Here is a 25390-nt window from a genome sequence, read left to right on the forward strand (position 1 = left end):
CTAGCATGAGCAATAACCACAGAGTTAGAAAAAAAAACAACCCACAAATATGTAATTACAATCCATGAACGATTCCACAAAGTTAAACACTGGGGGCTATAAGAATTTACAAAAGGGGTCCTGACCTAGTTCAAAGAAAGCTTCCTTGAAATAATACCTGACATTTAACGAATACTCAGCATAAACCAGTGTATTTGATTGCTGGGGCTACCGTAACAAAGTACCACAAACTGAGTGGCTTAAACAACAGAAACCTATTTTCTCACCATTTTTGAGGCTAGAGGTCTGAGATCAAGTATAGGCGGGGTTGGTTTCTTCTGAGACCTTTCTCCTTGAGTTATAGCCATCTTCTCCCTGTGTTTTCACAAAGTTTTCCTCTGTACCTGTCTACATCCATATTTCCTCTTCTTATAAGGACACCCATCGTGTCGGATTAGGGCCCACTCTAATGACCTCATTTAAATTTTTTTTTCAACGTTTATTTATTTTTGGGACAGAGAGAGACAGAGCATGACCGGGGGAGGGGCAGAGAGAGAGGGAGACACAGAATCGGAAACAGGCTCCAGGCTCCGAGCCATCAGCCCAGAGCCTGACGCGGGGCTCGAACTCACGGACCGCGAGATAATGACCTCATTTTAACTTAATTATCTTTTCAAAGACCCTATCTCTAAATATGATCACATTCTGACATCTTGGGGATGTGGACTTCAACATATGAATTTTGGCGGGCACACAATTGAGCCCATAACAGCCAGGTACTAATCTATAGTCCTTACTTATTTTACAGCCATCTTATCCTTGCTATTTTCTACATTAAACTGATGTACAGAGAGGTTAAACCTTGCCTAAGGTCATACAATACCTAGAAATCAACAGAACTGGGGCTTAAACCCTGATGACCACTCACTAAAGGCTTATGATGCTGAAGGATGAGTTAGAGCTGGCCCAGCAGTTTAGAGGGAACATATTAGGCAGAGGGAGAAAGGGGGAAAGGACCTGGAGTGGAAGAGAGCCTGGCACATACGAAGAAGTGAAAAAGTAGAGCTGATGATGTTACAGAAGTGGGCCAGGGCAAATCATGGCAGTCCTTACAAGCCACAGTTAGGATTAAAATTTTGGTCTTTATCCTAAGAACAATCAGAATCTAACACTGAAAGAGGATTCTACCTGTTGAATAGAGAAAATCACTTGAAGGAAGTTCAAAAATCTTAGTTTTAATTTTTTACACTTGAGGCCCCTGAGGTCTGCTAGTTTTTTCAGTACATTACACTCAAGCTTCTACCTAATCTACTTAAAGTAGGCGGGCATGTATTTGAAAGGAATGCATAGCATAGGTGAGCTGTATGCTATGCTGGGCTCCCCAGAGGGAATAGGGGAATTGAAAATTCCAGGTCTGTCATCAGAGGAAGACTTCATCTTGGTCTGTTTGGGCAACCTTAAACGGAAAAACTTAGTCAGGGCCACAACTCAGCATTAAAACTTCAGTTGTAAAGAATAAGACCAGCTTTGCCTAATATTTTTAAACATCTGTATTGATATATAATTGGAAAATTCACCTGTTCTGAGTGTACAGTGACTTTCAGTAAACTTACAATCATCACCACAATCCAGTTTTGGAAGGGGCTTTCCATCACACTGAAAATATCTGCCCTGTTAGCTGGCAGCCAGTCGTGGCCTATTCCCACCCCAGGTCTAATTAGCGTTATTTTACTGAATGAGACTTTACAGGCCCCAGATACTCTTAAAAGGAACCCAAGACTGGACTCCAAATTAATATGATATGGGCCATGTATGTTTCGTTAGTGCGCAAGTATGTTCAGACTGGGGCTGTATGTAAAGAGTTCCTTCATTTATCCACTACATGGAGCTTATTATCTAGATGGGGCAAAAGCACCAAGCCTGTGTCTCTATACACGAACGACATGCATGCATCTGCGCAGGAGGTGAGCACACACCATGTGCCAGGATGTGATGAGTAATGTGTACACGAGAGGACTAGTCGGTGCCATGTGCGCCTGCGCAATTTCGCGAGCGCCTAGAAACCGGTAACTGAAACCCCCTGCCCGAGATCCGTCGGCTCAGCTGCTGGGGCCCTGCCGTTTCGGACCTGAGCGCCCACCCGTGACACCCAGAGAACCCAGGCCTGGTAGGTAACCCCCCACCCCCTCGCCTTCCCTACTCAGAGGTCACAAGAAACACCAAGATGGTCAGATCGCGAGCCCCGGCCTCCAGGGAAGTGGCTCTTTCCCTTGGCCACACCCCTCACTTTACTAGGCCGCGTCTCCTTGGTCCGTGAAGGGCCTAGTCCCGCCCCTTCGAGCCGACGCCAGCAGCCACGTACCACGTTTCTACGTGTCTGGAGCCTAAAGGCGGAAGTTACGCCAGGGACTCAAGAGCTGAGCGGCGGACCTAAAAGAATATAGGCCGCAAGAGGAAAGGGGGCGGGCAGACGGCATTGGAAGGCGCCGGAAGTGGTCGTGCTGAGGAGGGGTGGGAGAGGGGTGGGCCAGGCAGTTCACTTGGCTGTAGCTGGGCGCCTCGGTAAGGCGTACTTTCACTTCTTTCCGAGAGCCTGGCCCAGTGTCTCCGCCTCTGTCAACATGGATTTCAGGGAAATTCTCCTGATAGCTTCCAAAGGACAAGGTGTCAACAACGTGCCGGTAAGTACCAGCCGGGCACCAGTGTAGGAGACCCTAATCTTCAAGTTTGGAATTTCTGGCCCGTGGAACTTCCAGGCATCCGCCTATCGACTCCGGGAGAGGGAAGACCTGGACGCCTTGTTTGCTTTTCTTGGGCGTACATTCTTGGGGAATGGGTGAAAAGGGGCTTGAGGTGCGAAGTGGCAGCCTTCCGGCGAGTAGGTTTCTCCGGCTTAGTCACCCCTGCAACGTGGACTTTGCAGTGCGGGTGTTTTAGAGTTGTGTGAAGGCTGGTGAGTGAAACTGTGCCTGGTACATGGTGGAATCCAGCGCTAGTAGTTTCTAGCTTTGGCATGAACTTCAGCCCAAAGGATGGAAAGAAAGCATGTACGTTGGGGAGTTTCAGGGGTTTTCGGGATGTGGTCTGATAGCCTTTTGGGTGAGTTCCCGCCTAAGATGGGGTCAAACATTGTGTGATTTCGCGAACAAGTTCTCTGATGAGATGACTAAATTAAAACCTCCCAAAGATTTAATAATACCTTATGTATTGGGAAGAGAAGTTGAGCAGATTCCACGAAATCCTTGGCCAACAGAATGGGTAAGTTATTCAACTTCCGTTTACTTGTGGCCTTCCAGGTTTGCCTTTGTTTGAAATCTATGTCCCATTTGCTCAGTAATTTTGCGAATTCGCCCGTATTCGCAGAGCGATGTAAGACTTTTAAAATCTACACGCTGAAGTGGTGGAGAGTGCCTAGTCTGCGGGGTGTAGCTGTTTTGCATAAACTAATCATTTCTGGATCCTCAGATGGTACCCACAGCACAGCTGTAAACCGACAAATTGCATTGTGATACTTGCGGTTTGAGCAGTGAGGTATAGACCTCGAACAGCTCTCTGTCAAAGTCAGTTCAACTGGAATTTATTGAGCTCTCACTATGCGTTCAGCATTTCTTAGATTTTTGTGTATTTGCAGTGTTTTGTTTTGTTTTTCCCACTTCTACACTTTTCTTGTCTTCTGAGTCTGGCCCATTCTTTTACCCTTTGAAAATATTGATTTGAAGATAGTAAAACAATTGGTAAATGAAACTGATATCTGTCAGTTTAATATTTATTAAATTCCCATATATTCATCTTTCATCCCAAGTACGCTAAATAATCATTCCCCCTAAGCCATGAGCCCGAAGATCTGTATGTTGAACTTATGGGCTTAAACCACTGAAACCTTGAACAACCAAATTTATTTTCTGCAAATTATGTAAATTTCCTAGACAGGTCAATATTGGATCCCGTAACCATTCATCTTTGCATAATTAGGTCCATATTCTAGATCTTCCTGAATTTCAGTGGAGGTCAAAAATAGGTAATACTAGCTTTGATACCCAGTAATATTCTGAGGGAGAATCAGAACCAAGTTATTCTAAAAACCAGATGTTACTAGAGCAGAAGATTTCAAAATCTGTGTATGTTTTAGAATATGTACATTATCAAATCTATTAAATAACAAAGATTGGAAGCAGAAAAGAAAGGTGAATTGGTGAGATCATTTAAAATTTAATAAACGAATATAGGCGTATATTTTATGAAAGCATACTTTCCCCTCCCCACCCTCAACCCCCACAAAAAGCTAGAAAGCCTAGAAGTTTGATTTAGTTAGCATTATAATCCTTTTCTTTTTACATCAGATGAATGTGTCACAAAAGAAACTATTGAGAAACAGCAAGACAGTTAAATTTAATCCATGATCTTGCTTTCACTTGGTTTATCTAATTATTCTGTTACTTTGCTTTATCAGCTCAAAGTAAATAAAGCCTCTGAGAGCACACCATCAATTGTGAACTATATATTGTACAGTGTAATAAACTGTGGCAAAGCAGGTATCCTTGTAAACCATCATCCAAGTCAAGAAACAACAATTCAGTCATACACATGCACCCCATGTTTGACATAAGCTGTATTGACTGAATGATGGTCTGAGAACCGCAGAGGCTTTGCATCCCACTCTGGTGCTTGGTTCATATTTTCCTTTTAGCCATCTTCTTCCCCACCTTCCATTTCAGTCTTATCAGAGCTGATGTTGAGATTTCAGTCTTCATTGTTCCTATGTCAGACTTTGCTACAGAAAGGAGCTATGGTGACTAGCACTGATTAACTCCAAGGAAGGCTAAAATATAAAACACCTGGACAGCCACTTTGAATTTTTGTTTATTTATTTTTGAGAGAGAGAGAAAACAGAGAGAGAGAGAGAGAGAATCCCAAGCAGGCTCTGCACTCTCAGTGCAGAGCCCGACACGGGGCTCATCTCAAAACTGTGAGTGAGATCGTGACCTGACCCAACATCAGGAGTTGACACTTAACCAGCTGACCCCAGGTGCCCCTCCAGGGCTTCACTTCTAAGAGGTATCTATTGTGTCTGGTTTGAGAAGCAATGAACATTTCTGTAATGGAAACTCTTTTCTGTTGTTTCTTTTCAGGAGAAATAGTTATTTTTATAATGTTTTATTAAAACAAAGGAAGGATTGCATCATGCCTAGCAATATTAGGCATGCTATCATTTCCCAGTGGAAAACTGAATTTAAAAAACAGCTGATCAAGGTGATGTAACCAGTTATCGTTGCAAGCTCTGTTTATATTTAAAGGAGAAAAGATATTTTTGGTAACCTCGCACTTGTACTTAAAAGTTTTCTCCCTGGTTCCTCTAGCGAAAACCAAGTATCTTGATTTGATAGAATGGTAGAGCGTAGAATATGGGTTCTTGTAGGTTGTAAGTAACTAATTGATGACTTATGTGGCTTTCTCACAGTCATACTGTGAAAATCATCCCGGAGAGATGCTGTCGCTCTGGTGTGATCGTCAAATCAAAAAGTAAAGACGAAGCATTTATGTAGTACTAAACATATGAGGATTTGGGGGCTATAGCCCCTTGAGGATAAGAATGTCGGTACTGGAAAAGGGGCTCAGGGACTTTAACTGGGGTGGCAAGTTCAGATGTCCTGAGGGCCAGGTAGATAATGTAAGTTCTTAAAGTAGCCTGGATATAAAATGATAATAATGGAAGCTCTTGAAGTTGTCTAGATATAAAATAATAGGTGTCAAGCTCTGCATTCAAAAGAAGCCTACTGTGTGCTACAGTAGTTATATTTCCTTTGAAAGAACAGTATGGGCCAACAAAAACGTTTCTGCAATCACTTTGCAACTTTTGATTTATTGGCTGTAACTGGATTGCTCCCATGCTTGGATCTGAAGAGGAGTTTGCCAGGGTCTGAAGTAGCTCTGAATTGCTAGCCTGGGGGGGTAGTACTATTTAACCAGTGTTGGAAGGAGAGGGTCTTTTAGTAACTCTACCACCAGAGATTGTTATTTTTCTTCCCATCACTACCTAAGAGAATCTCTTTCTGAATAATAATGATAACAACAACAACTGCCATTTATAATGCTTACTTGGTGCCAGGCACTGTTCTAACCACTTTATGTACATTGATTAATTCAATCACTGTGATGACCATATAGGGAAGGTTGTTTCATGGATAAGGAGACTGAGGCCTAGAGAGATGAGGAAACTTGTCTGAAGTCATTCAGCCAAAAAGTGACAGGGCTAGTAACGGTAGAGCAGAGAATTTTATACAGGCTAACTGGCTCCGGAGTTCTTGCTCTTAATCATGACCCTGTGCTAAGTGAAGAGTCTATTGGATATGAGGACGGTTGTTCATTTAATAAAGCCTGAACCCATCCAGCTTCCTACCCTCAACTCCAGCCCAATATAATATAGCCTTAGGCAAAAACTGTTGGTTTTTATGGCACTTGTCAATGTACAGTAAAGTCTGATGGGAGAGAAATTTAAAGGGCAAACCAACAGCATTTGGAAATTGGTGGGTAGAGAGAGACTTACAGCCTGTGGTGGGAGAGTGCCAGTATGGTTGACAGAAATAGTCTGAGGGTGAGGGTGGATAAGATAGAAAGTTAAGTGGTGGACCTATTGGAGGTCATGGCACCATCCAAGAGGCAGATGGAAATTTGGGAAGGGTGTTTAAGATTGAGGTTAGAGGGGCACCTGGGTGGCTCAGTCAGTTAAGCATTTGACTCTTGGTTTCGGCTCAGGCCATGATCTCACAGTTCATGGGTTCGGCCCTGTGTCTGTCTCTGGGCTGACAGTGCAGAGCCTGCCTGGGATTCTCTCTGTACCCCCTCTCCCCCCCGCCCCCACATCCCCCTACTCGCTCGCTCTCTCTCTCAAAGTAAACATAAAAATTGAGGTTAGAGCTGGATGAAAGTGTTGGGATTAACGTAGAAGTGAGACATATAGTGGGAATACTCTTGGACCTGAGTCAGGAGACTTAGATTCTAATTCACACTCTGTTACAAATTGTGAGTGACAACCAGTTAATACACACTTGTGCTTTTTGGGCCACTTCTAACATAGAGGTTGGGCTAGGGACTCTGAGGTACCTATCTGATACTACATTTTATAATCAGGTATATTTTTATAAACACAATAATAGTAAATTTACATTTGACCCTATAGCAATCCTGAATAGCGTGCTTTTTGACTGTTTTATTTTCATTCTCTTAACCACCCAGCTAAGCAAGCCTAATGCAAACCATTCATTTTCCAGGCCTGCATTTATTCCCTATGATGTTTTGTGAAATTGTGTAGTATTATTAAACTCAAAGATACATTCTTTGAATATTCCTAACTCTAATAATAAGTCTCTAATATGTATAAAGCCATCAGGAAATTTATATTTTCTACAATTACAACAATATGTTGTTCTCTCCTGAGTAAAGAACAACTTTCAAGAAGGGATTGACTATTGATTCCAATGTAACGTATTTGGTTAACACATATTTCCAGAACAGAAAACTCCTCATTTTCCTTATCTGACCATGACAGTATAATTCCAATGCAAGGAACACATATGTCTTTTTTTTTTTTAATTTTTTTTCAACGTTTTTTTATTTATTTTTGGGACAGAAAGAGACAGAGCATGAACGGGGGAGGGGCAGAGAGAGAGGGAGACACAGAATCGGAAACAGGCTCCAGGCTCCGAGCCATCAGCCCAGAGCCTGACGCGGGGCTCGAACTCACGGACCGCGAGATCGTGACCTGGCTGAAGTCGGACGCTTAACCGACTGCGCCACCCAGGCGCCCCAAGGAACACATATGTCTTAAAGTGAGTTAATGTTTTCTAGGTCTGTTGGCTTCAGAATTACAAATCTTGGCAAAATCTCTGATACTGTATTTAAATGGCATAAGCTTCACTGCTGTGGATCATTCATTGGGGTCCAGCAGAATGACTGAGTTGGCTTGCAGTATAATAAAATGGATACACTTAGGATAAAAGAAACTCTTGTCCAGCTGCTTTTCATGAAGCTCAAACAATGAAGCAGCCTGGTGCCTTGAATCAGATTCAGAATTGGTGGGTGCATCTCAGTGTGCTGCTGCTAGAGCTAAATGTGACCATCTGATGCAGGAGAAAGTGCCAAATAGTTCTTCTGCTTTATTAAATAGAATATAATGTAATCCCGGCCTGAGGCTTTTTATTTTTATGTTTTTAAAAAAGCATTGTTCTCTACTGGGCTACCCCTTTGGGCGTAGGGGATTATCTATTACAATATTCTGTTACAACAAATCTCAGATCTTTCAACTGAACAGAGTGTTACTGCAACCCCTTTTAAAAAGGTGTGACTAGCTCAAGGTTAAGAAGATCTATAGCCCTGTACCCAGAGAAATGATGTTCACACACACAAAAACTTGTACACAAGTGTTCATGGCAGCATTATTCATAATAGCCAAAAAGTAAAAACAAATACCCATCAACTGGTGAATAGATAAAATGTGGTAAATCAGCACAGTGAAATATTCAGCTATAAAAAGAAATGAAGTAGTGATCCATGTTACAAACATGGATCTTGAGAACATTGTACTAAGGGAAACTACCAAGATACAAATGGCCACTGTATCAGTCAGGGCTCCCCAGAGAAGCAGAACCAGTTGGATTTATTTTAGGAAATTGGTTCATGTCATTGTGGGGGCTGGCAAGTCTGAAATTTGTAGGGCCAATACCTTCTTCTCTGAGAAAACTCAGTTTTTGCTCTTAAGGCCTTCAACTGATTGGATGAGTACCATCCACATTATGGAGGGTAATCCGCTTTACCTCAGGTTAGCTGATTGTAGATGTTAACCACACCTGCAAAATACCTTCACGGCCACACTAGATTAGTGTTTGATTTAAATAACTGAGTGCTATAGCCTAGCTGAGCTGGCACGTAAAACTGACCATGGCAGCCACACATATTGTAGGATTTCATTTTGTTTCTTTGAAAGTTTTTATTTGAGGAAAAAAAAAATAGAAAAGCCAACACTGACATCAAAGTAAAATTACATTATCTCCATTTAAATTTACTTAGGTATTACATAATTGTCATTTTAAAGTTCTAGGTATATTCTATTTTTACTCCAAAAGAGTTAAAATGATACCTTTGCTGAAACTGAAACACTTAATGGTCATAGAAACTAATCGTTTCTTAATTTTCCATAAGCCAGTCAAATAATTATAATTTCTCAGTTCAGTGATGTAAGGAACTAACTTACAGAGCATTCTCTCAAGGATATTTTCTAGGCCTTTGAAGGGGTCTATTTTCTTTTTTTTTTTTTAATTTTTTTCAACGTTTTTTTATTTATTTTTGGGACAGAGAGAGACAGAGCATGAACGGGGGGAGGGGCAGAGAGAGAGGGAGACACAGAATCGGAAACAGCCTCCAGGCTCTGAGCTATCAGCCCAGAGCCTGACGCGGGGCTCGAACTCACAGACCGTGAGATCGTGACCTGGCTGAAGTCGGGTGCTTAACCAACTGCGCCACCCAGGCGCCCCTGAGGGGGTCTATTTTCAAACTTAATAATAGAGTCAAGTGAAAATTAACAAGTGTTTTCAAATTTGAAAAATCTTAATATTTTGTATAATCACTCATATATAGCCATTTGTCTATGGCCTGTAAATTTTCCCTTATATTGTGATAAATATTATTGTATAATGGTACACTGGGTACATGATTTCATTTATATGAAATGTCCAGAATTGGCAAATCCACAGAAACAGAAAGTAGGTTGCCAGGGGCAGAGGGGAGAGAGAGAGGGAATGGGGAATGACTGCTAACGGGTATTTCTTTTTGGGATAATGTAAATGTTCTGCAATCCAATAGTAGTGATGGTTGTACAACTCTGTACTAAAAACCAATGAATTGTACACATTAAATGTGTGGATTTTATGTGCCTGGGTGATTTGGTCAGTTGAGCATCTGACTCTTGGTTTCAGCTCAGATCATGATCCCAGGGTCATGATCCCATGGGATTGAGCTACATTGGGCTCCAGACTGACAGAGCGAAGAGCCTGCTTAAGATATTTTCCCTCTCTCTCTCTCTCTCTCTCTCCCTCCCCCTCCCTCCCTCACTTCCTCCCTCCCACCCACCCACCACCTTTGCCCCTCTCCCCTGCTCACTCACTCTCTCTAAAGTTTAAAAAAAATTTTTTTTTAAAGGATGGATTTTATGGTATGTGAATTGTATCTCAAAACAGTTAAGAAGAATATTTCCTATGGAGATACAGGACCCCCCCCTTTTTTTTTCTAACCCCAGATATCTAGGTTTTGACCTAAAGTTTGCCTAAGAGAATATTTTAATATTTTCCTGGTATCTGCTTTTGAGTGCATCAAGCTACAGCGGATGTAAGAAACTGTTAATTATGACTCAGCTCATGTCAGTGAATAAGATTAAGCCTCATCAAGTTAGGACCTTGCCCTTCTTGTTTCCTAGCAGACCCATGAAATGAGACTTTTAATAGATTTATTGAATCCCTTCTACATCATAGGACAGAACAAAAAGTACTGCAGAGTTGTTGGGGTAAAAGTAAAGTCAGCTTGATAAGTACCCTTGAGTATTAAAGGTGCTAAAACAAAAAAGCTGAATTTAAAATTGGCAGTGTGAGTGGTTGAAAATAGGTGGATGCTTTGAAAAAAGCTAAAGTGAACAAATCAGGACTATAGATGCTGGAGAGGATGTGGAGAAACGGGAACCCTCTTGCACTGTTGGTGGGAATGCAAACTGGTGCAGCCGCTCTGGAAAACAGTGTGGAGGTTCCTCAAAGAATTAAAAATAGACCTACCCTATGACCCAGCAATAGCCCCATTAGGAATTTACCCAAGGGATACAGGAGTGCTGATGCATAGGGGCACCTGTACCCCAATGTTTATAGCAGCACTTTCAACAACAGCCAAATTATGGAAAGAGCCTAAATGTCCATCAACTGACAAATGGATAAAGATGATGTGGTTTATATGTACAATGGAATACTACTTGGCAATGAGAAAGAATGAAATCTGGCCCTTTGCAGCAACGTGGATGGGACTGGAGAGTATTATGCTAAGTGAAATCAGTCAGGCAGAGAAAGACAGATACCATATGTTTTCACTCATGTGGATCCTGAGAAACTTAACAGAAGACCATGGGGGAGGGGAAGGGAGAAAAAAAAGTTACAGAGAGGGAGGGAAGCAAACCATAAGAGAGTCTTAAACACTGAGAACAAGCTGAGGGTTGATGGGGGGGTGGGGGAGAGGGGAAAGTGGGTGATGGGCATTGAGGAGAGCACCTGTTGGGATGAGCACTGGGTGTTGTATGGAAACCAATTTGACAAAAAATTGTATTTAATATGAAAAGAAGAAAAAGCTAAAAGTAATCTTTGCACTTCTTTTCTGAGTAAATCTGAGAGTCTGAACACCCCACTCCCTTGTTTCTTCTTTGTGTTCTGCCTTTCCTGTATTTTTATGTTCCTTTTTGGCATTTTCCAAAATGCTGTGTGTGCGTGTGTGTGTGTGTGTGTGTGTTTAATGGTTATATTTTAACATGATTTGCAGAAATGTAACTAGCCCTCAAGCCAATCATTTCATGGATATTATTGCTTGAAGTAAAGCTATAATAATAAGTCATAGTGTTAGGTCTATATATTTTCTTAAAATTAGTAAATAACAATGCAGATGGTATCCTAAAAGGGCAAAAATCATGCAGGTGTTATGCAAATGACTGAAGCTTAGTAAACTGTACTCCATTGACGCTGTTGGTGCCTGTATGCAGTCGTGAGTAGCTTTTCAGCTAGTCATATCCCATTACCTATCCCTTGAAGTCTCAGGTTAGGAAGAAATATGTCTATCCTGAAGTCAAATTAGGAAGTGCTTTTTTTTTTTTTTTTTTTTTTAAAGAACTTTATTTATTTTTGAGACAGAGAGAGACAGAGCATGAACGGGGGAGGGTCAGAGAGAGGGAGACACAGAATCTGAAACAGGCTCCAGGCTCCGAGCTGTCAGCACAGAGCCCAACGTGGGGCTCGAACTCACGGACCGCGAGATCATGACCTGAGCCGAAGTCGGCCGCTTAACCGACTGAGCCACCCAGGCGCCCCGGAAGTGCTTTTTGCTGTAATATGTAGATAATGAACCAGTGTTGTTCAAGGTAACACTAACATGTATATTGGCATTTGAGGCTGGGCGGGGTTGGGGGGGCTGCTTTGTATAAGCTTTGATTTGGCAGGTGAACATATGGACTAGGTTGTTGGCGGGGACAGGAAAATCTTAAGTCTTGGCAAAAAAAAAAAAAAAAATCCATCTTTCCTCTTACAAATCTTACTAACTGGATAGGGTGAAGTGAGTATATGTCTCTGCTTATGAGTCTGTGTATATCTTATGCAACTTGAGTCCTATTCATAGTGGCTCTTCCATTAAGAAAATACAAACTTTTTGTAGATAAAGCTTATGTTTGAGGTTCTTGTAAACGAGGACAATTTATATATAGGCAGTTAGGTAAAGCAGTATTCTCTTTCTCCTCAGTGTGCCCTCCCTCTCCTTTTCTTCTTTAAATATTGGGCTCCAGGGGCGCCTGGGTGGCGCAGTCGGTTAAGCGCCCGACTTCAGCCAGGTCACGATCTCGCGGTCCGTGAGTTCGAGCCCCGCGTCGGGCTCTGGGCTGATGGCTCAGAGCCTGGAGCCTATTTCCGATTCTGTGTCTCCCTCTCTCTCTGCCCCTCCCCCGTTCATGCTCTGTCTCTCTCTGTCCCAAAAATAAATAAACGTTGAAAAAAAAAATTAAAAAAAAAAAAAATAAATATTGGGCTCCAATCCACAATGGAAAGCATCTACAACTAAATTTACAAAGATAGGGACTTATTACTGGGTTTTATGGTGATTCAACCAAGCTGACTGGGAGAGGAATCTGGGTGCTCTCTTTTGGGATTTCTGTCAGGGATGTGTCAGGTCACAGCATTGCTATCGTGCAGGATTTTCATGCTGGATTAGGGCCTGCTTCACTGGTGAACTAACTTAGCTGGAACTTCCAGTCTGTTTCGGATGTCTTGTATTTGGCTAGCCACATAGTAAGCATGGATCCTTGGCTTTCCTCCCAAGAATTTCATGCACATTTGGGAAGTCTGTTTTTTTGGTTTTTAAGTAGCTGGATTTGTGCTCAGGGGGGTTAGTGTTTCCTTTTTAACTAGCACAGTAACAGGTTTAGTGGATAAGAATGTCATCAGCCTAACAAAAGAGGGAGAACATTTAAAAACTTATTTGCTATCCATAGATTTATTTATTTATTTATTTAATTTTTTTATATGAAATTTATTGTCAAATTGGTTTCCATACAACACCCAGTGCTCATCCCAACAGGTGCCCTCCTCAATACCCATCACCCACCCTCCCCTCCCTCCCACCCCCCATCAACCCTCAGTTTGTTCTCAGTTTTTAGGAGTCTGTTATGTTTTGGCTCCCTCCCTCCCTAACCTTGTTTTTTTTTTTCCTTCCCCTCCCCCATGGTCTTCTGTTAAGTTTCTCAGGATCAACATAAGAGTGAAAACATATTCTATCCATATATTTAATGTGCCATAGTCCTTGAGATGAATCATCCTGGTCTGAGTTATTCTGTTTATCATACTTCTCTTATGATACTTATACAATGGAAATGTTTTTCCTGTTGTAGTTCAAATTAACATTGCTATGGTTTTAGTCATTTCCCAGTGTAGTTACATGAAAATCAAAACCCAGATTAATATCATCTGTGCCAGAATAATATTAGTATTTTTGGGGTGATATGGAAACCTTTCTAAAACAGTTTATGTAACAAATATTTAATGAACATAAGAGCTGTGGTTAAAAGTACAGAGAATTGGGCGCTTCTTGCTGCTTAGATTTCCTTGAAATGCTTTTTAGCTTTGGTTTGCCACCAGCTTTGCCTATGGTCAAAGTAAAATCTCAGTGTTTTATACTGTAAGCAAAATAACCTGTGTAGCTGTGAGTCTTACTAGAAAATAGTCTGGAATAAGGTATTCAGGAGAGAAAACATTTTATGAGTAGTTTTTTCTGTTTGTTTGAAAAGTTACACTTTGAAATGCTTAGTTCTAAAGGTCGATTTTTTTTTTATTCCGAATTTTTAAACAGTCCATTCTAAGTGATGATTTCTTTTTAAAAGTCCCCCAGTCCAAGTACCTATTTGGGAAAATAACATAAAAATAGCATTTCTCTGAATTCTTCACGTGTGCATTATTTAGGATGTTACAGAGAAATTCTGTACCTAAAAACAGTCATGCATAATCCTATTTAGACCAAAATTTTATAGCTAAGCTTCCATGTTAGCTATATGATCTCTTATTCAGAATCCGTTTTTCAGTCAGTATGTAAACCTCTCTATTGCTTGGTACCATGCCTTACACCTAATAGCAAATACATTTTTAAAGTTGAATTGCTTTTAACTTTTACTTTTTTTATTTTTAGAAAAGGTATAGTTTGGCAGTGGGGCCTCCCAAAAAAGACCCAAAAGTCAAGGGTGTCCAATCTGCAGCTGTTCAGGCTTTTCTCAGACGAAAAGAAGAGGAGCTCCGGCAAAAAGGTACATATCTATAGCTTTATTGTCAATTTTAAAGTCTTCTACCTTCACAACTAGCTCGTACTTAACTAGCGGATGCTTGTAGTAACTTAATAGGCTAAGGGATTTGTGTGCCTGAGTCAGCTGTATTTAGAGCATATTACATGTGTTCTCATGCTGATCATTTGTATGGATGTTATCTTTTATTTCTTCTTAGTGCTTTTGGGGATAGCGGCCATATCTTGCAATTGGCCACACTAGGTCCCAATAAGAACTCCATTCTTTGACCTTCATTCTGAATCTGCTTCTACATATTTTGTATTTTAATTTTTTTAATTATCAAGAATGCCATCTTAAAGGTTAAAAATAGGGGCAATTTTTGAAGACCAGCAAACTTAAACAGTAGTTTTACCTCATGCAAATGACAAGGAAACTGATTTAATACATTTAAGTATTCATTTATTCATAGTTAATAATGACTGTGAAGTGGTTCCTACTGTTTCCTTAACTTGGTATCTTTATTTGGTATGAATTATTTTCTATATTTAAAGCTAAAACCCCAGTCTCTCGCTTGCTTTGTCATATTGAAAACCCCATACGTAACCCACTCATTATGTAAAGATGACTCAACTGATACTTGTTCAAAGGACTTCCTCCTTTGATTCCTAGATGTCTTCAAACTGTAACTTGAATGTTGCCTGTGTTTTGGCCACCTACTGATTTCGGATGAACATACTTGAGACCTCCAGACCTTGAAATACTTTGTTCTTGTTTTCTCCATTTTAGCTTTAGAGGAGAAAAGAAGAAAAGAAGAACTAGTGAAAAAGCGAATTGAGCTAAAACATGATAAGAAGGCAAGAGCTATGGCCAAGAGGACAAAGGATAATTTCCATGGTTACAACGGGATTCCCGTTGAGGAAAAGTCAAAGAAGAGGCAGGTGATGGAAAGCCACACTAGCCAGGGAACAGAACAAGAGTATGGGATGGAAGAAGATGATGAATTCTTAGAGTACAATCAAGCAGAGTCAGAGCAGGATTATGAGGAGGAGCAAGAACCTCCCAAAGTTGAAAGCAAACCAAAGGTCCCCCTTAAAAGTGCCCCGCCACTCATGAACTTCACTGATCTACTCAGGCTGGCCGAGAAAAAGCAGTATGAGCCAGTGGAGATCAAGGTAGTGAAGAAAACAGAAGAGCGGCCTATGACTGCAGAAGAACTTAGGGAGCGAGAATTCCTTGAACGGAAACAGAGGAAAAAGAGAGCTGAGACAGATGCAAGACTACCTCCGGCCAAAAAGGCACCTTCTCAGAAAGAAAGTGTGGGCACAAAACTTGGCAAGCACCCTTCCTCCAGGGGTACACCCCTCCCTCATGCTGAGAAGAAATCCAGACCCAGTACAGCCAATGAAAAACACTTAAGTGTGTCTTCATCCAAATCCATGCCAGGAGAGAGGACCAAAGCAGGATCTGGCAATTGCTCCCAGCCCTTACCTCGAGAGGGCCATGACAGACCTGTTTTCAATGGGGCTGGAAAGCCCCACTCCAGCACCTATTCACCAAGTGTCCCAAAGACTTCTGCTAAAGGGCCTCAGAAATCTGCTACTGAGCACAAAGCCAAAAAATCTCCTCCCCATCCTAGCCATTCCAGGCCCGGGCCTGTGGTTACCCCACACAATAAAGCCAAGAGTCCAGGTGTCATCAGGCAGCCGGGCAGCAGCTCCAGCTCAGCTCCCGGGCGGCCCAGCACAGGGACTGCTCGGCCCACAGTTAGTTCTGGCCCCATGCCCAGGCGCCAGAGTGGCAGCCCCAGCTCAGGACCTGAGCGATCAGTCAGTGGGACCAAGAGGCCAGCCAGTGACTTAAATCTCTCTGGACGGACACTCAGTGGTACAAGTGGCCCTGGGCATCCTGCAAATAGCTCAAGTGGACCTGGACGACCCACCACTGGCTCAGGTGATTCTAGGAAGTCTTTGGGCAGCTCTGGTGGCCCTGGGCGGCCTGTGAGCAGTCCGCATGACCTCCGACGACCAGTGAGTGGCTCTGGCCCCCCTGGGCGGCCAGTCAGTGGCCCTGGGCGGCCAGTCAGTGGCTCAGTTCCAGCTGGACGGACGGTCAGTAGTTCAGGCCCTGGAAGACCAGTGAGCAGCTTGGGACCTGGGCGAACAGTTAGTAGCTCCGGTCTCCCCCTAAAACCCAAGTGTACCGTTGTCTCAGAAACAATTTCTTCCAAGAATATAATTAGCCGATCCAGCAATGGACAGATGAATGGAATGAAGGCTTCCTTATCTGGCTACAGATCTGCCCAAGGTAAAACTGTCCTTCACCCTAAGGATATTGACTTGTTACTAGGAAATTGGAAAGAGTACTTTGTTTTACGTAAACTGAGACCCTGTGAACCCTTCCATGTGCCCTTTAATGTACTCCTGTATTGATAGAATCCTGATGCTCTGTCTCTCTTTATGCCTGAGAGTCCCTTTAGTGATCATAACTTGCAAAAGGCTTTAGAAAGAGAGTTATCTGGGACCCTCTGTGTTCCCCCTGTAATGTCTCCAAGTGCATGAAACTTGGCTATGTGATTTGTGAGACAGGATGAGTGAATATGCCTTATATGGTTCAATGAATTAATTCATCTTTACCTTTTCATGAGAACTAGAGAGACCTTTCTTCAAAAGTTGGAGTATATTTGTAAACTTGAAGCCTTGGGTGCATTATTTATTCATCAGATACTTTTTAAGTATCCACAATGTACCAGGAACTGCCCTTGTGTTTCTGCTCCTTGTAGTGGGCAGCACATCAAGGCCCTAGCTACTGGTCCTTTATGAATCTACTTAGGTAAGATTCCATGCTTTAACTTCTTAGTTCAGCTAGAACATTGGTTCTCAACCAAGGATGATTTTGATGCCCAGTGAACATTTGGCAGTGTCTGGAGACATTTTTGACTGACACCACTGGGCCCAGGGGATGCTACTGGTATCTAGTAGATAGAGGCCAGGGATGCTGCTATTATACTATAGGACACAGGAGAGTCTGCTCACAAAGAATTATCTGGCCCAAAATGTCAACAGTGCAGAAGTTGAGCCGAGCTAAGGAGACAAGCCATACGTATTAAAAACAACTGTAGATCAATAAAAGGAGTGTCTGTAATCAAGGACTAGAAAGCAGTTGTTCCCAGATGCTGTTCTATTGATCATTGCCTGTCTTTTGCAAAGTTTTATTCAGCCTTTTGGCAAAATGACAAAATAATGATAATGTAGTGATTTTCTTTTAAAGTCAGACTTACTCATTTCAATAATTATCCATAATTCTGGGAATCTTTCATACTTTGTTGGACTTCTAAAAAAAATAGGAATGAAATTGTGATAATAGATGGTAGGTTGTTACTTTTGGTGTCTTTTTCATGGCAGAATTAAAAGTTAGAGATCCTGTAAGCTATTTGTAATTTTCTTTTTAATTTTATCAGTCTTTTAAATCCAGAAGGAAGGCAGCTGTTAGGCTACAAGATGTGACAGATGCTTCTGGTAAGCCCTGGGATAAATAGAAATTCTACTCCTTGTAGACAACATGAAGCAGCAGGGATGATTTCGTAATGAGTCCATGCTATGGGCCAGTTTGCTGGCTCTGGTTTTTGAGGATACTGTCTTAATGAATTCTTAAAATCTCAGTTTATGTAAAACTTTGTTGGGACTATTTTCAGTTTTAATGCTCCTATAAATAATGACTTTTCTATTCTTAGGTCCTCAAAGGCTTCCCTTCCCTAGTGGTTACAAAAGGCAACGAGAATATGAAGAGGAGGAAGATGATGATGAATATGACTCTGAAATGGAAGATTTTATCGAAGATGAAGGAGAACCTCAGGAAGAAATATCCAAGCACATTCGAGAAATCTTTGGCTATGACCGAAAAAAGTAAGGCTATAGGTGGTTTAGATAAATGATATACTTATTTTGAATGACTCGTGCTATGGGGGAAAAGCAAACATTAATAGCAGAGGCATTGAATAAAATTCTTAATTAGGAACCATTGGATGATTGTTTAAGATTTACTCTTTTGGCACCACCTAACGGTTAACTCAGAATTTTTTGTGTGGTTGCATGCGAAAAAATACCTTTTTAAACTGTTGCCCTTGTAAGATGTATATTTAATGAGAGTGAAGCAGCTTACTGGAATAGAACTAGATTGGCTTTGAACTCAGAAAGCCATCCACAGACCCATGTTGAAAGCTAGTCTGATCTGACATCACAGACCTGTGTTGAAAGCTGGTCTGATCTGACATCTGCTTTTCTTTGATGTAAAAAGCTTTACTGCTCAAAAGTGTGGTCCCTGGACAGCAGTCAGTATGGGACCAACATCACTGACATCACCTGACAACAGCGTTAAGAAATGCAGGCTCTCAGGCCCTACTTCAGAGCTACCAAATCTAAATCAGCTTTATACGGTTCCCAGGTAATTCAAATGCACATTAAAGTTTGAGAACACTAGTATAGATGAAAGATCAGGGTTTGAATAGAAGTTCTACCACTTCTAGCTGGATAAACTTGAGTAAATTATTTTCAGAATGACATCTGGAAGGATTAAATGAGATAAAACAGAAGGGACATATGTTTTATATGTAAAACAGAAGGGACATAGTGCATATCGGTTGACAGTTGCCCTCTCCTTTAAAGCCATGGATATGAGAAATTAGAAGGCAATCCTGAGAAAAAGTGTTTAAAAAAAATTTTTGGTAAAAAGAGTAGTAAAAAGAATTGGAATAAAAATCAGATTTAAAAATCTAATATTGGGGCGCCTGGGTGGCGCAGTCGGTTAAGCGTCCGACTTCAGCAAGGTCACGATCTCGCGGTCCTTGAGTTCGAGCCCCGCGTCAGGCTCTGGGCTGATGGCTCGGAGCCTGGAGCCTGTTTCCGATTCTGTGTCTCCCTCTCTCTCTGCCCCTCCCCCATTCATGCTCTGTCTCTCTCTGTCCCAAAAATAAATAAACGTTGGGAAAAAAAAAAAAAAGTTTAAAAAAAATAAATAAATAAAAAATAAAATAAAATAAAAATCTAATATTAATGGGGCACCTGGGTGGCTCAGTTGGTTAAGTGTCTGACTTTGGCTCAGGTCATGATCTCCCAGTCTGTGAGTTCAAGCTCCGCATCGGGCTCTGTGCTAACAGCTTAAAGCCTGGAGCCTCCTTCAGATTCTGTGTCTCCCTCTGTCTTTGCCCTTCCCCCACTCACTGTCTGTCTCAAAACTAAATAAACATTAAAAAAAATTTTTTTTAATAAAACCTAATATTAGTAATGTCATTGGCTAGTTATATGTTCTTGGTCAAACCATTAATCTGCCTGCTTCAGTCTGTGTTCTAAAGTCCTCACAAAGCTCAAATGAGATTAATATGTACAAAATGATTTCCATATATAGTGTGCTTTCAGGATTTTCATATAAACTATTCTGTAACTAGAGGCGAGTGAGGTGAGTAAGCATTGTTGGATTGAGTACCTTCATTGACATTAGATTCAGGAATAATTGCCTTCAGGGAGTAGTGAGGGCTCATTTAATTTGCCTTGACTTCAGAAACCCACTGCTACCTGTCCTCTGCCTGTCACTCCTTGCCAAAGAAAGAAGAGTAATCCTGTGTTTTTTATTAGTTATAAAGATATTGATTTTTAAAACAGGAGGATGCAGTTCCTAAATATTTGGGAATTTGGGTGTTTTCCCTAACAACATTGATTTCCTCTTATCAGATACAAAGATGAAAGTGATTATGCCTTACGTTACATGGAGAGTAGTTGGAAAGAGCAGCAGAAGGAAGAAGCAAAGAGGTAAGCACAAAACTGAACACACTTGTGCAGAAATGTCCTAATCGTTCCTTTCTGTTTGCTGCTTCAGTTACACCATTGGGAGCAGAGGTTTGGGGCCCCTCGCTTCTGAATTCCCATCCTGGTTACTTGCTGTGGGACTTTAGACAAATTCCTTAGCCTTTCTAAATCTGTCTTCTTGGGGCACCTGGGTGGCTCAGTCTGTTAAATATCCGACTCTTGATTTCAGCTCAGGTCATAGTCTCACGGTTCATGGGTTCAAGGCCTGCGTGAAGCTCTGTGCTGGCATTGTGGAGCCTGCCTGGGATTCTCTCTCTCCTCTTTCTCTGCCTCTCCCTCCCCTGCTCTCTCTCTCTCAAAAATAAACTTAAAATTTTTTTTTCAATCTGTCTTCTCATGGGCAAAGTGAGAATTAACTCTTTTTACCCATTGAGGTATCACATTAGGTATACAAGTTGCTTAGTGCGGTGCCTCACCTATATAGGCACACAGTCAGTGCTGGAGGCCTCCTCTGATCCCATCGTAACAAGTTCCTTGTTTTTGTTTCCCCATCTTTAATTCCCTTTCTACATCAAACACATCTCAGTCTTGCTGACCTGTACCACTGCTGGCCATAGGGACCTGATGAGGAATATGAAATTCTTTCTAATTCCTATTTGGCTACCTGATAATAAAATTCATAAGTTCTTAGGGTAGGGTGACAAGAGATTGCTTTGTTTATAGTGTTAACTTGGTAAGATAATTCCCCTCAGTCTCAACCCAGAATATTAAACCTCTTCCCTCTTGCCTTCCCCTCATGTAACTACACAAAATATCCAACTAAAGTGATGCGAAGGGATAAGAATAGAATGTTATTTATTGAATAAATTTTCTTTTATTTCTAAAAGCCATTGTGATAAACAATTTACATTTTATTACTTTAAGGGGAATGTTAAGGTATTTTATGTTGAGGTTTTATGTGAGGTCTTTTTTCTGCTAGAAGTTGAATCAGTGGCCGAGGCTCCTAGTAAAAAATATTCCTGCTAGTTTGTTTTCAGTGGTAAAGCCTTGAGGCGTTTTTAATGCCTCAGCACATTCCATATGAGCTCCCAGTTGAAATTTCATTCTTAATTTTTAAAGAGGGTGGTAATGTCATGTATATTGACAAGTACTTTTTTTCTTTTTTTGTGTGTGACAGTTTAAGACTAGGTATGCAGGAGGACTTAGAGGAAATGAGACGTGAAGAAGAAGAAATGAAGCGTCGAAAGGCTAAGAAGCTGAAGAAGCGTTAGCTGCTGCTTTTATTAGTTTTGTGAAATTCTGGAGACACTCTGCTGCCAGGAGGTCCTGCCTTCAGAATGAAGAAGCCCCTTTATGATTTTAATTTATACTTGGGTACTCAAGGAGAAGGAATGCATACTGTTATTTGCAGGCTGTCATTGGAGCATAAAGTATTTTCAGATACTTTCCAGGGTTAAACCTAATGCAGATGATAGAATGCCCAGTGAGCGTGCTTATGAAGTTAACTGTTCACAGGTGCCCGCCTTGATCCTGATGAGCTATGCACTCTAACGGGGGCCGTTCACTGTCAGCCAATCTTACATTGTTCCTTTGCTATTTTGAAAAGGAAAAAAAAAAAAAAAAAAAAAAGGATTGCCTCTTCATGTTCTGCTGATGTGTGAGTAGAGCACTGCCCAGCTCCCAATCAAACTTTGTCTTTTAATGAGGAACCTGGCCCTTCCATGAATGTTGCCAGCAATAAAGTGACCTGTCCTAATGTATATGTTTGGATTGAGAACTTGAAAATGTAGAGTAGGCTCTATAATTATCGTATGGATGTCATCTCTGTGACTTTGAAGTAAAAAGTAGAATAAATTATATCGTATTTTACATTATTCATGGATTGGATGCCGAGCATTCTTATTCACTAATTTAGGTGGTAAGGCAATTAACAAATTTTTTTTTCCAGTTAAAATACAAGTTATGCCATTTAGTTTAAAAATAATCTGTTTCCAGGTTTTCCTTTCAAATTTACTGTTACGTTGGCTTTAGCGTAAAATAGACAAGGTCACTGTGCTGATTGATTTTTATCTAAGAAAAGTCATTTTTATACTGAAGAAAAATGCTTATTTTATTCAAACATTAGATTTGGAAGAGTAATAGTTTAAAAAATAAGGAAGTGACATGTGAGACTCCCCTCCTCCCTCTCCATAAAGATATTTTGGAAAAAGGTGCCCCTGTACCTCTTGATGTTAACGACCGCATTTTATCTTAAATTCTTTAGCAATTAATGCCAAAAGCCAAAAACTAAATTCACGTGTATTGAGAGCACCACCTTCTCTTTTTGCCCATATTGCACTTTTATTTCAAACTATGCACTGTGAAGAGATTTTTTTCCCAGGTAGAAAAGGACGTTCCCTGCTACTGGTGCTTTACCGGGCTGTGGAACTTTCTTCATTCTCACTTTTTTCCAAGTCCTATTTTTACACTTGAGATCTCTTAAGCCTCAAACCCAGGCAATTCCAATCAGGCTGACCTAGGTTCTGGCTGGAGAGAAGCCAAGTCTCAAGGAAAAGTCAGCAACAGAAAATGAGACATGATGACGCTAGAGAGCTTTTGTCCTTAATTCTAAATATGGAGGGTTGGGGACAGTGGGACATAAGCTTGAAGAACAGTTCCAAAAGTTGTTTTGGTGTATTCCTTTTTATCCATAAAGCTTTCTTTATTCTCCAAGTTTGGGTGGTATACATTACTGTTGTTACCTCCCTTAATGGGACAACCATTTGACCTAGTCCCTTAAGACTCTGACTCATTTCGAATTGAGTTTCACATTTCGAAAGTGCAAGCATTTAACTTTGAAGCTGGATCCTCTGCAAGAGGTCTTCATCACCAGGAGTAACACTCTAATGATCTACATAGAATTGTCACACTGGCAGAAAATCCTGTTGACTGCCTCTCACCCATCTCAAAATATCTTCAGTGAAATTGATTTAAGGGTAGTGTGGTGTTCCACGTAATAAAACAGGTTTGGAACATTATTTCCTTTGCTGTCACTTTTGTGCTTCCTCCCGCCCCACCCCTACAAAAGTTGTTTTCTGGGCTATATTTTTTCAGTATCTAGACTCTTTGAAAATCTATTACAATCAAGTGCTTATCATAGCTGAAAGATTTCTGGTGGCTTAACGTTTACTAGCACTTTACTCGACGTGCAGTTATTTGTACAGAAAGGCACCACTGTGCTAGATAAAAGTTCTAGAACTTCATAGGAAGAGTCAGGTCGTGTCCTTAGGCATCTACCACTTTTGAGTGCATTTCTTCTACAGATGTTGATTATATTATTCCTCGGCATCAACATTATAAAAGGGCACTTCTGTAGCTCATTTAAAAAGAAAGTCCTGAGAAAGTCTTTTAAATTAATCTTGGCCTTGTTTCCAAATCCTGTCTTCCGTTTTGTTCTGCAATTCCTGACGGCTCTTACAAAAAGCTCACAAACCTTTGAAGAAACTGGAATAAGCTGTTATTTTATAAAGGTTTACAAATTAAGTGCTTGGTTTTTAATGTATCCTCTACTGTTTTGATTTTCAGATTTTATTAATTCAATATCTGAAGATGTGCCTTTTATTGGGTAATGTTAATTCACGAATGTAGTAATGTTATTTCACGATTGTAATGTTACATGATCATGGGTGTGGCATTCTCTAACAGATGATGTGAAAAGAAAGTAGTTTTCATAAAACTCATATGGCTCTGATTGCACAGTCCCACTTGCTTTTGATATTGCTATGTCAAAGCAAGGGGCACTCTTCTTTTAAGGCTACTTTCAAAAACTTGTCTTTGTATTTTCTCTAAACTATAAATGCAATTACGTCCATTTGGAGGCCAGGGTACCACATGTCACAGACAGCCTTACATGTGTGCCATGAGAAGGTTCAAAGACTGTTAACAAAAAAGAAAGTCTATGGGAACTCGAAATATCATTTTTTTAATGTTACCCCAAGATTTTCTCCAAGAAATTACCATTTTTGTATTTTGTAACTTAAAAGCAGCTATTAGTACATTTCTGAGATATAGCAGGAGACCAAAACATGTTTGGAAAGAGAATAAATATATGAAGAGAAACTGGTTGGTTTATTTTCAATGTGCTGAATATATTAGACTACTATTTATTTTGTGAGTGGATGTGACAAAATAAATATTCAGGTGTTTAGTGTATGATTAAGAGTGGGATATAGATTTCTTTGAAGTTATTAAATCCATCATGTCTTTTACATAATGGACAAATCAAGTTTAAAAAAAAGAAAACATTTACATAGTTTAGCTTGTTTTCTGGTGCTGTTGACCTGCAAGAGAATCTACTTTTGCATATACAGGTGAAAGTTTTGCAATTTATGTATAAAAAGAAATTGTAGGCATTAAAAATATTTTATTGATATTTTCACTGGTTTGCATTTATTTACCAAAACTCAGATATTCCTTCTTTCATCACCCTGAACATTTTTCCAGCTAGAAACCCCAGTAGACTCATCAGACTTGACATGGGGTGTGCTTCCTTACACACACACACACACACACACACACACACTCACAGACACATACACACACATACCTGTTCATTCCCTCTGACGCATTGACCTCTGCTCAACCCCCACAACTGACCCATCTCCCCGCACCCCACCAGCTTGAGAGAGCTACTCTGAAGGCCGGAGAACTGTTTGGAGGTATATTCAGGGAACCAGAGGGAAGAACTGGGTGTATAGTTCCTCTTGTCAAGAAAACGAGCACAGGTTCTGATCCCCTGTAATAAAAGAGCTTGAAACAACTGACAAGATGAGTCCTTTGGGATATTCAGGAGGCAAGTTGGTATAGCCATGGAGCCAGAAAATGTAGGCACTTAGCTCAATGGGATGTGTTGAGTCTAGGTCATATAAGAAGCCTTATAAGAGATAGTATCCTGGATTCAGGATTCCAGTGTTGCTAATGGATTTTGAATTCACTTTTCTTTCCATAAAAAAGGCAATTCATTCAGTGCAAAGGGCCACTTAAAAATAGTTTAGCAAATGTGTGCTAAATAGTCCTCAACAAA

The 25390-nt window shown here is 40.8% G+C and overlaps 1 protein-coding gene across 2 annotated transcripts; it reads left to right on the top strand.

The window, feature by feature from the left end:
• The first annotated feature begins 2030 nt into the window (after nucleotides 1–2030).
• SPTY2D1 (SPT2 chromatin protein domain containing 1) lies at nucleotides 2031–24745 on the top strand. Of its 2 annotated transcripts, none has more exons than XM_040495664.1 (6): nucleotides 2031–2146; nucleotides 14440–14554; nucleotides 15317–16834; nucleotides 18261–18432; nucleotides 20254–20331; nucleotides 21506–24745. In XM_040495664.1, the coding sequence occupies exons 3-6, from the start codon at nucleotides 15394–15396 to the stop codon at nucleotides 21597–21599; spliced, it is 1785 nt and encodes a 594-aa protein (XP_040351598.1). In that variant the 5' UTR covers nucleotides 2031–2146; nucleotides 14440–14554; nucleotides 15317–15393; the 3' UTR covers nucleotides 21600–24745. The 2 variants fall into 2 exon arrangements, with proteins under 2 accessions (XP_040351598.1, XP_040351597.1); XM_040495663.1 differs by lacking the exon at nucleotides 2031–2146 and adding an exon at nucleotides 2482–2660.
• Nucleotides 24746–25390: the final 645 nt, after the last annotated feature.

The sequence above is a fragment of the Herpailurus yagouaroundi genome, unplaced genomic scaffold (assembly GCF_014898765.1).
Source record: "Herpailurus yagouaroundi ecotype Mexico unplaced genomic scaffold, PumYag 187, whole genome shotgun sequence".
In the NCBI taxonomy this organism is placed as follows: domain Eukaryota; kingdom Metazoa; phylum Chordata; class Mammalia; order Carnivora; family Felidae; genus Herpailurus; species Herpailurus yagouaroundi.

What these genes read in the sequence shown, in the direction of transcription:
- SPTY2D1 (XM_040495663.1), top strand. Translation starts at nt 2,601, where the DNA reads ATGGATTTCAGGGAAATTCTCCTGATAGCTTCCAAAGGACAAGGTGTC. An exon ending in AGAGGAGCTCCGGCAAAAAG is followed by an intron (nt 14,555 to 15,316) that starts GTACATATCTAT and finishes TCTCCATTTTAG; the next exon opens with CTTTAGAGGAGAAAAGAAGA. An exon ending in TGGCTACAGATCTGCCCAAG is followed by an intron (nt 16,835 to 18,260) that starts GTAAAACTGTCC and finishes TTCTATTCTTAG; the next exon opens with GTCCTCAAAGGCTTCCCTTC.